The sequence below is a fragment of the Phyllobates terribilis genome, unplaced genomic scaffold (genome assembly GCF_046119375.1).
Source record: "Phyllobates terribilis strain yellow unplaced genomic scaffold, ASM4611937v1 Scaffold_12__6_contigs__length_324123572, whole genome shotgun sequence".
In the NCBI taxonomy this organism is placed as follows: domain Eukaryota; kingdom Metazoa; phylum Chordata; class Amphibia; order Anura; family Dendrobatidae; genus Phyllobates; species Phyllobates terribilis.
The window spans coordinates 17,252,217-17,263,483 of NW_027362772.1; the positions used below are offsets into that span (position 1 = coordinate 17,252,217).

Consider the following 11,267-nt stretch of genomic DNA (forward strand, 5'->3'; position numbering starts at 1 on the left):
GTGGAGGAGTCAAAGACATTGAACCTACTTAAAATAAATCTGTGTAAAATGTATCTATTGTTAATTTATCAATAAAACTGAAAACTTTGAGGACGATTAAGTCATTTGTTCTCTTAGGAACTGGACTACTGCTGGGAGTCAAAGGAACAGCAGGGCAGCAGCAATGTAAGTCTACAAAAGTTTAGTTTTGTAATGTAAAAGACATGTTACTATAAAAATCTAAATGAAGATAGAAAAGGCAAATAATAATAATAATTTTAAAAATATTGGTCGGTCATTTTGCGCAGGGGCCTTCTTTTGCCTGTGTCCGCCCGCCACTGTGCCTTTTGGATTAGTGAAGTCTATGGCATCAGACTTTCTTTGCTTCGTTGACCAATTTAGATTCAAAATAATATTATACAGTGAAAAATGACACCGAATATCTAACTCCAGGTTTTATTTATAGGCGGGGACACCAGAAGAGGAAGATTTGTTATGGTGTTTTCTCAGGACTCATTAGGCAAACCAGTCAACCTGGATTCGAAAATCATAATTCCTAGGAGACCTTCACATTCCACCTTGGCATCTAGGTCTATAAATAATTCTCATTACAAGAAGGAGGCCATAGTTAATGAAGAACCTGTGACAATCCAGTTCCCAAATCCCCAGGAGATTACAGGTTCAGTGCTATCTTCCAGTAGCATGATCATTACAGCCAATAATGTCATCAACGTGATGTCCTATAACTTTGAAGGAACTAGCGGAGATGTTGCTTTGCATTACCCAGTTGATCAGTGGGGAACTAAATACAACATAATCACCCCGATCGATGAACCTTCAAAACAGTATGCAGCGTTGGCTGTTATTGCTCATAAAAATGAAACTACACTTATCTTAGTCCTCAGCGGAAAAGTACACTACAACGGGAAGGATTACAATAAGGGTGACACCATGACTGTGGTCCTACAGCCTTTCCAGTCCCTGCAGTTGCAGAGTCCAGATGACCTCTCTGGAACCAGTGTGACCTCTCAATATCCCGTGGCCGTCCAATCTGGCCATTCATGTGCTCCTGGTATCGGAGATTGCAGCCTCGTTTATGAGCAGCTCCTGCCTGAAGAGAATTGGGGAAAGTTCTACTATGTCTCAGCCCCCTCCTTCTCTAGTGACAGCCTAGTTTATGTCTTGGCGTCTAAATCCACCTATCTGGAGTACCAGTCAGGTGAAGAAAAGCTGACGATGAACTTAGAAGCAGGAAAACTGAAGAAGTTTAAGGTTTCTGCGTCCAAGCCCTTATTCTTCCAAAGCACAGAGGGAATTCAGGTCTTCCTTTATGGCTTCAGTGGAAATTTTAAAGGCAAACCCTTCGGATCTTTCCTAACCAAAATCCCAGATACTGGATTGTTCTTCCATACTTACAACCTCATTGGGCAGAAGGAGTTTGACAATAATTTAGCCATTATTATAGCGAAAGCCTCAAGTGTGCCTGGATTCTTATTGAATGAGAAACCTCTACAAAATGCAAAATGGAAGTCATTCCCTAACTCCGAGTACGTCTGGTCAGAATATAGTTATGGTGGAGGCTTCAGTTCCAACACAATAGAAAATCTCACAGCACCTTTCGGTCTTCTAACTATTGGGCACTCAGCAGACATGGCGTATGGGACAGTGGCACCGGGAATACAAGGTGCGTATGTCGTAGTCTTCAGTATATCACATCTATTATTTCTGGCTTTTGGACATGTTTTGACTATTTTGACTTTTTCTTTCCAGCTTCGGAGTGTCTGCTACCGGACTCAATTGGTAATTCACATCTACACAAGAAATATTTGTAGCAAGTGATAAGAAAATTACTTGTAAATTAACACCAACTAAATAGTCCACAACGAGCTCCGATACCGCAAGTTGATTGTCTCTGGTTTCCATCACGTAACAATTATCTTCTTTTTTGTTTCCCCATCTCCAAACATCTGACTCTGTTGTCGGCAGCTCGTCCCTTCTTTACACAGAAATCTGATGATTTTAAAGTCTTCATGAAGGATACAATCAATGACAAACCAATCAGCTCTTGTTTGTCGTTGGATAGATGGTCATATCTATATTGGACAATGATTGGGAATGAACTTTTGTACAGATCACCGCACTTTGGCAAATTCAGATTTTTGTAAAATTTTAATTTTTGCTCAAATTTCCAATTCTACTCGAATACATGTGCTAATCTGTGCCAGGGATTAATAATTTTGAGAGCCTAGAGGCCAAAAATGTAGTGTGCCGATGGTGTCATGGCAGCTGACGACATGCTGAAGGTCCCCGTCACTACCATTATGCTACTCCTGTGAAACACTTCATTTCAACTATATACTGCAGTACCATAGTTTATCACTATATAGAAATATATATATATATATATATATATACAGTATATATATAGTATATGTAGTATATATATCAGTATATAGAACAAATTACCAAAATACCACAGATTATATCCATTTAAAGGACTAAAAAACTAATATAAAAAAAGTGTAAAAAAAATAATTTAAAACTATATTAACAATATAAAAGTTTAAATTGCCCCCTTTTCCCTAATTTAAAAATAAACAAACAAAAAATATCAAAATATAAAATATATAAAACTAAGACTAAATAAAATATCAAAATAATTACCCATATAGTAAATTCAGGAAAGAAAAAAATCAACATAACGAAAATAAATAAATGAAAAAAGGAAAAAGACATGTTTGGTGTTTCCACATTCATAGAGTCCTATCTATCGAACGCAATATAAAATGAATCATCCATACAGTAAATACAGGAAAGAGAAAAAAGGAAGAAAGATTCAAACCTCTTGTTATATTGGTTGTACTGAGAAAATGAAATTATTATAAATCTGATGATAATCCTTAGTTGCTTCAGGGGTTGAAACATTTTTTTTTTTTTTTTTAGGAATTGATCTACAATTTGGGCTTGACTAGGAAGCGCAGGAGTGGTGGGAACTAGTAAGTCTATGAAACTATAGTAATGTAATGTTAAAATAATTCTTTCTGTAAAAAAAAAAATATTTTTACAATGTAAATAGGTCACCACCTCTCTTTGTCCTGTTTGGATTTGCACATGGTTCATCCTGTGACATATAAGGGGTTAAACAGCTTTGATCGTAATTATCCTCAATCCCAGCATTTGTGGGCAGATGTCAGCTGTATAACACAGCCAGCGCCTGCTGTACGGAGAAGACGCGGCTTTGAGCCCCCTTGATAAATTGTCACCCGTCAGAAAGGGGCTCTGAAAGCAAAACGATGTTCAGGGTGGACATTCCCTCTAAATTCTGGCCACTTGGATTAGTGACATCTTTGATGTCAGAATTTGGAAGGCGTTCCCTGAATCCAAATATTTGTGGTCAGAATATAGTTATGGTGGAGGCTTCAGCTCCAACACCACGCAACATCCCACAACACTAGAGATGAGCAGATCAGGCAAAATTCGAGTTTGCCTGTTTGCCCGGATTTTCCCTAGAAGTTTGAATTCAATGTCCCTTGTTATGCTCGAGTTCTCTCTCCAGACCCCAGAGCATAATAAATGTAATATGTAAAAAAATAAAGAAAATCCTTATTCTCACCTCACCACTCTTCTCATCTTCAGATTGCCACCGCTTGAACAGAATTCCAAGGTCTCTTCAGACTGGGCCAAGACTTCCGGGTTTGATTAGACCCGAGAGGTTTCTGCACAAGCATGTGAAAGATCATGGTGTCAAAATGTCAAGTTGTATGTTACAACATGTTCAGAAATCTCCTTTTCCTACTCAAATCCCGGAAGTCCCAGCCCAGCGTGGGAGACCCAAGTACTTCAATGCAAGCGGTGGCGATCTGAAGATGTGACAAGGACCTGATGGTTTATGGTGAGGAGCAGAGAGGTGAGTGATGAAGTTTTGGTGGCCTTTTATGGTTTAGAAACATGTTGGCAAGCGGCCGCCATCTCGTTGAATCCACCCAGAAGCAAATTACAAAAAATCTGCATTTTGGCAATTTTTGTAAAATTTAAGTAGAATTAAATTCCGCTCTAATTTATTGCTCATCTCTATATAAGGCCTTTCAGTCTCCTAACCTTTGGGTACTCAATGTTTATGGGTCAGTGGTATTGGGGTATAAAAGGTGTGTATGTCAGTATTTCACGTCTTTTGTGTCTGGTTTTTGGACTTGTTTTGACCATTTTTTACTTTTGTTATTCCTGCCCCTGAGAGTTTGGTACCTGAATATAATGGTAATTCACATTTACACTTTATATATCCCAAAATAATGAACAAATATTTGAAGTAACTGAAAATAACAAACTTGTATATTAGCACCAACTACTCCATCCTTAGTTGCTTGTCTCTGGTTTAATATCATGTAAGAATTATATTTTTTGTCACCTCCCTCCTCATACATCTGACCCTTTTACTGGCTGCTCATCTGCTCTTTACATGTAGAGATCTGCTGCCATCTGTTGATTTTAAAGTCATCAAGGATACTATCAATGACAAATTGATAAACTCTTTCTTGTATCTTCAGACACATTTACTGTATGTTGGACAATGATTGGAAACAAACTTTTGTACAGTTGATTGTCCTCCCTGTGTAAAAGTTTCTTAACCAGTTTAAGACTGAGTTATTTCACCTTTTCGTGAACTTTTGTTTTCTTTTTCAAACATTCAAATTCACAACAACCTGGAGCATGGCAGGCAGAAACTTCTTCATTGTTTGTTAGTAATTTTTTAGTAAACATAAGGCTTTGATTTTTATTTTACTACTTGTACAATTATATAGAGATGTATCTGCATGTACCAGTACAATATGCCTGTTAAGAAGAAGAATACTGCTTTGATCCTTAGGAAGAGAAAATCCTTGCGCCATTAGTGAATCCTCCTGTGAATGCGAATCCTTCTGTCATTAGTAAATCCTCCTGTGATGCGCAGGAGGATTTACTAATGACAGAAGGATTTTCTCTGCCTAAGGATCTAAGCTGTATTCTTCTTCTTAACAGGCATATTGTACTGGTACATGCAGATACATCTCTATATACTGGTACATCTCTATATAATTGTACAAGTAGTAAAATAAAAATCAAAGCCTTATGTTTACTAAAAAATTACTAACAAACAATGAAGAATAAATACGATAATCACATTCTTTAAACACTTTTGAAAAATAAACATCACAAATCCATAAATAAAATGGACATTTAGTATCTCTGCATCTATGACAAAATGTGTAATAGAGTGAATCGTTTCTTTATGGTGATTGGTGAATGGTGTGATTGTTTTTTTTCCTTTTTATTAAGTGAATTAAAAAAAAAATAAATGTAATGGCTGGATACATGGAAAATGGCCCCTAAAACATGGCAGCTTGTCTTGCAATAAATAGAGAAAAATACTTCATATAGTGAGGCTTCCGTGTAAAAGTTATGGTTGTTACAATTAAGAATAAATGAAACAAAAAAAGTTTGTCTAGTTTAAACAAGTCTGTGCATGCTTGACTTGTGTATGTGCATATCTTATATATGGCTGTGAGCCTGTCTGTACTGTGTATGTGCATGTGCAATGTGTAAATGCTTGTAATGTATGAGCAGGTGTGTATCTTATATATGTGTGCTAACTGTAAAAATACATTATCTATCTATCTATCTATCCAATTTCTAACCTTTTTAGTGATGTTTTGTACCATTAATGATCTTCTCTGTCCCGCAGGTTCTGTGCCGATAAATTACATCTAATAATCTGAGCTACTGAGATTCCTGGAAGAGACCAAGATATTGGAGGAAAGTTGTCACCTGAAATAAACAGCGCACAGAAATTCGAGGGTCTTCTATATTCACTTAATGAAATTTACTTTAAAAAAAAATAATATAAAAAATGATCTTTACTTTCTTTATAATTTGCATCAATGGCTCAATAGGTGAAACTGATTAATGCAAACATCTGATTGGACCTTGAAGTGAGATTTTCATTTTCAGGATAATAATAATGATAACTGTAATGAATTATTATAATGTACGGTGACGGATGCAGTAAATATTATAATGTGCTTATACAGTAATAAATCATCCAGCAGAATTGTGTTGTGTGCAGTAATTACTTCCACCACTAGGAGGCGATGCTGTTATGGACTGCGCTATACATGACAGTACCAGACGCTGACTATGAAATAACATGGAGTTGGGGGTGGATTCGAGTAAGGTGGGTGTGGGCTGCTTATCATTTGTGAACCCCTTAGGGCAGGGGTGGCCAATTAATTTTCCCAGGGGGCCACATGAGCGGAAGTGACTGTTGTGGAGGCCGAATCAATAGGCGAAAATTAATTATGCTCAATATTAATATTTACATATTAATTATAATTATTTTATATTAATGTTAATTGTATGACTTAATATTGAGTAGAATTAAGTATGCTGTTAACATCCCCCTATATACCGTATGAGCCCACACACAGTCCCCTATATAATGTAAGAGCTCCCACATAGCCCCCTATATACAGTATGAGCCCCCACATAGCCTCCTATATACAGTATGAGCCCCCACATAGCCTCCTATATACATTATGAGCTCCCACATAGCCTCCTATATACAGCATAAGCCCCCATTTAGCCTCCTATATACAGTATGAGCCCCCACAAAGTCTCCTATATACAGCATAAGCCCTCATTTAGCCTCCTATATACAGAATGAGCCCTCAAATAGCCTCCTATATACAATATGAGCTCCCACACAGCTCTCTATATACAGGATGTGCCTCACATAGCCTCCAATATACAGCATTTGCCCCACATAGCCTCTTACAGTATATACAGCATGGCCCCCACATAGTCTCTGATATACAGCATATGCCTCACATAGCCTCTTATATACAGCATGTGCTTCACATAGCTTCTTATATACAGTATGTGCTCCACATAAGCCCCTATATGCAGTATGTGCTCTACATATCCTCTTATATACATTATGAGCCTCACATAGCCTCTTATACAGCATGTGCCCCACTTAGCCTCTTAGATATAGCATGTGTCCCACATAACCCCCTATATACAGTATGAGCCCCACATAACCCCCTATAAACAGAATGAGCCCCACATATCCTCTTATATACTGCATTTTCCCACATAGCCTCTTACAGTGTATGCAGCATGTGCACACATAGTTTCTTATATACAGTATGTGCCCTACATAGCCTCTTATATACAGTATGTGCCCCACATAGCCTCTTATATACAGTATGTGCCCCACACAGCCTCTTATATACAGTATGTGCACCACATAGCTCTCCTATATACAGCATGAGCCCCCACATAGTCTTTTATATACAGCATGTGCCCCACATAGTCTCCTATATACAGCATGAGCCCCACATATCCTCTTATATACAGCATGTGCCCCACATAGACTCTTACAGTGTATACATCATGTGCCCACATAGTTTCTTCTATACAGTATGAGCCCCATTTAACCTCCTATATAGAGCATGAGTCCCCACATAGCCTCTTATATACAAAATTTGCCACACATAACTTCTTATATACAGTATGTGTCCCACATAGCCTCTTCTATACACCTTGTGCTCCACATAGTCCCATTATGTTCATTACAAGCCCCACATAGCCTCCTATAAATAGGGTGAGCCCTCTATATACATACACATATTCCATACACATGAAAAAAAAAAACAACAACACATACTCACCTTGTCCCCGTCCCCCCAGCACTCAGCCTGTACTCTCTCTGATGCACTGACTCCTCTCAGTACAAAGCTGATGCGATAAAATGCCGTCATCATGACTGCTGGCTCACATGCTGATTGGTGAAAGATTAAGCCAGCGGCACCGTAATCCACCAATATATTCACTGCTGTCTTCAACCAGAGGACTCGGAGAGCGGTGACAGCGAGCATCGGTGTGGATGGATGGTGGGCGTGGTGCAGCCCCTGGGCTACTGTTTCAGCCCTTCGGCTGTCTCGGTCCACAGGCGGCACTTTGCCCAGGTCTGCCTTAGGATACATTCACACATAACAGAAATGCCTCAGATGTTCCGCTGCAGAATACAGTGAGTGAGATTTATACAAATCACATAATGAAGAAAATTTCTGTTTCTAAACTGACCTGCAATGTAATTTTTATACATACATTTTATATAGCTATTATTCAGCCACGTCTAAGTAGCTATCATCCAACCAAGTGTAGAGTAGAAATGGACAAATTCATTCAAGACGAATCAAATTAGTTTTGAATTTTAGGAAATTTGCTGAACCTGGTGAAGTTGAGCTATTTGTGATTTAATTCATGTGAATTGCTAAAAAAAAATTGTAAAATATTGCATCAGCCAGAGAAGGCTCACATGACCTCAAAATTTCCCATAATGCCTTGAAGCTATCACATCACATGGCATTGAATAGTCAATCAAGAGAGACTATCTTAGCCTGTATAAAAGTATAGGCAGGGATTGCAGCAGCCACACTAATGTGAATCTGGATAGTGAGAGGACATCACAGTTTGCAGTAGAGAGGGAGAGGAAGCCATTAAACATTGGACAAAAACTCCAATGCACGGTTGCACATTTTTTTTCCATTCCTCATGCTGAAGCGAACAGCAAGCCAACGCAAAATTTCTTAACTACTACTGGACCACTTATTGTCTTTAAACATAAAGGGCAGTCCACAATTGACTCTGAAATGACATTCTAAAATGTCAATGCAGAGTAAGCAGTTTGTAGGTTATTGTGCAGCTGTGAAGGAGGAGAGCCAGCATTCAGACAGAGCCAAACCCCCTCCTCCACAGATAAGGTAAACATGTTTTATTATCACATTTGACTTCCAGGCCTCTGTGAACACAATGCTGTACATGTGCTGTGTATACAAATTAGAAAGGACTGCCAGTACTTCCTCCTTTGGACACAGTGATCATGTGATTGTTGCATTTAGGGATGAAGCAGGAATTGCAGGGTCCTAAGAGACCCAGTCAGCTCCTCTATGCGGCATTGAGGCTGAATTTCCCATGTATCCTGGGTCTAATCCCATATCTTCCTCTTTCCATCTTTTATTTTCTTTCTTTGTTCTGGGTATCCAGCAACTTCCACAAGTTGTCTGTAATGATGTTCTGTTAATGGTCACCTGGCTCCTCTAACATGGCTACCACGGACAGGATTATTGTAAGCCACTTTGCTTATCAGATTACACGACCTTCACCCTTTAATCCCTGTACAGAGATCTGGACTTAAACAGGGGCCCTGAGCTGTGGCCATGGCATAAGCTGCTGTTCGGTGGTGCAGGCTGCAGGAGTGGTTAGGTAGCCGGGTCAGAACCAAGAGGGAAGGAAAAGTACAAAATCAGAATACGTAAGAATAGTCAGAAACACAGGCTGAGGTCAAAACAAGGAATACTAATACTACAAGGAGCTTAACAGGCAGGACTAAACCAGAGGAGCAAAAGACTACATCTAGCATTTTCAAAAAGTTAACTGGAAGCTTAAATAGGCTGTGGTGCCCTCCAATTGACTGGAGCATGAGATGATAACTCCAGCTGGACAGTACACACCCACACTGTCAGATTGGACAGCACTGCAGGTCCCAGCTACCCTAACCTAAATGGCTGGACAGAGCCTGCGCCCTCCAGAGCTTCTGGTTCCAACATCTCTTCAATCACCAGCACTGCTCATAGAATGAATATGGTGGCACCTGGCGGCAAAAGAAGACATCGCGGGAGCAGGTCCTGGTGGAGATGTGACAGTTAGTGATAAGCAAGCATGCTCGCTACTGCTCGGTGCTCGCCCCAGCATCTCACTGCTCGAGATGCTCGGCGCTCGCCGAGTATTTCTGAGGTTGCTCGGCGGGAGCTCGGGTCTTCTCCCTGCATGTTTTGCGCTCTTTAGAGTGCCAATCAACATGCAGGGATTGCCTGTCACTCATTGTAATGCCGCAGCCATGGTGGTTGTGGCATTACAGTGATTGGATGGCCGCACAGCGTCATCAGGTCTATATCAGACCTGGTGCCGCTGTGCTCGTCACAGTTAGTGATGAGCAAGTATGTTTTAGTAACCCTTTCGCCGAGTATGCTTGGTCGAGCACCGAGTATTTACAGCGTGCTCGGTGATATGTTTGAATCACTCCCGTGTGCATGATTTGAGACTGTTTGACAGCTTTAATACATGTGAGGAATGTGTAAGAAATAGACATTCCTCACATGTAATAAAGCTGTCAAACAGTCTCAAATCATGCACACGGGAGTGATCCATGTTGATGGTGCATGCAGAAGCCGAGGACAAGGCCGTGGGCAAGCTGAAATTGTGCCACAACAAACACCCACATCTTCTCACCCGACCTTCCTGTCCCAATTCCTAAGGGACAGCAGCACACCACTATTGAACCCAGAGCAGTGTCAAAAGGTTGTTGGTTGGATAGCGGATAATGCTTCCAGTCACTTAGCCACCACCACCACCACCACCCTGTCTTCCATACGGTCAAGTCTCAGTAGCCATGAGTCTGGACAGCATATTCCTCACCCTGGTTCTCCTTCCTCCCACCATGCCGAGTGCCCGGAGACAACTGATCCCACACTTGGACACTCTGAAGAGATGTTCACGTTTCCATTTATGGATTCGGAGCTCTCGCCCGGTCCACTTGAAGCGGGGCAAGAGGAGATCGCGTGTAGCAATGCCCAAACATTGGAGAAGCCACGGTCACATGAAGGTCACGGTGGGAAAATGTCACAAGAGGTGGACGATGATGAGACACAATTTCCAGAAAGTCAGGAGGAGGACCAGGGTGCGGAAGTGGAAGACGAGGTGGTGGATGAAATAGTAACTGACCCAGCCTGGCAGAAGGACATGCAGAGCGAGGACAGCAGCACACAGGGGGAGGGAGGCAGAGCACCCCAACAGGCAGGAATAAGCAGTGTGGTGGCCGCAGACAGAAGGCAGGCAACTGTTCCCCGTAACACCAACACAAAGGAAGTTGCCAGTACAACTGTTAGGTCTTCCCGAGTCTGGTTGTTTTTTAAAGACTCTGCCGATAACTCCAAAAAGGCCATTTGCACCATATGTCAGGCCAACATCAGCAGGGGGGGCAAAACGATCAGCCTAACTACTACCAGCATGGTCAGGCACATGGCAGCAAAGCACCTGACTTTGTGGGCCGAACCGCAGGGTCCAGGAACAGTGTCTGCAGGTGGCACCATTGCTTCTGCTGCTGTTGTGCATGCAAGCCAATCCTCTGTCCATGGTGCATGCGAAGATGCTTCCTGCCCTGCACCTGTCGTTGCGCACTCTCAAGTAGC

General features: G+C 40.9%; 1 protein-coding gene across 1 annotated transcript; it reads left to right on the forward strand.

Moving 5' to 3' along the window:
• The first annotated feature begins 627 nt into the window (after positions 1-627).
• On the forward strand, positions 628-6,064 carry LOC141172945 (IgGFc-binding protein-like). Its single transcript, XM_073657561.1, has 4 exons — positions 628-1,663; positions 1,750-1,779; positions 2,923-2,975; positions 5,699-6,064. The coding sequence occupies exons 1-3, from the start codon at positions 682-684 to the stop codon at positions 2,949-2,951; spliced, it is 1,041 nt and encodes a 346-aa protein (XP_073513662.1). The 5' UTR covers positions 628-681; the 3' UTR covers positions 2,952-2,975; positions 5,699-6,064.
• The last annotated feature ends 5,203 nt before the right edge of the window (positions 6,065-11,267 follow it).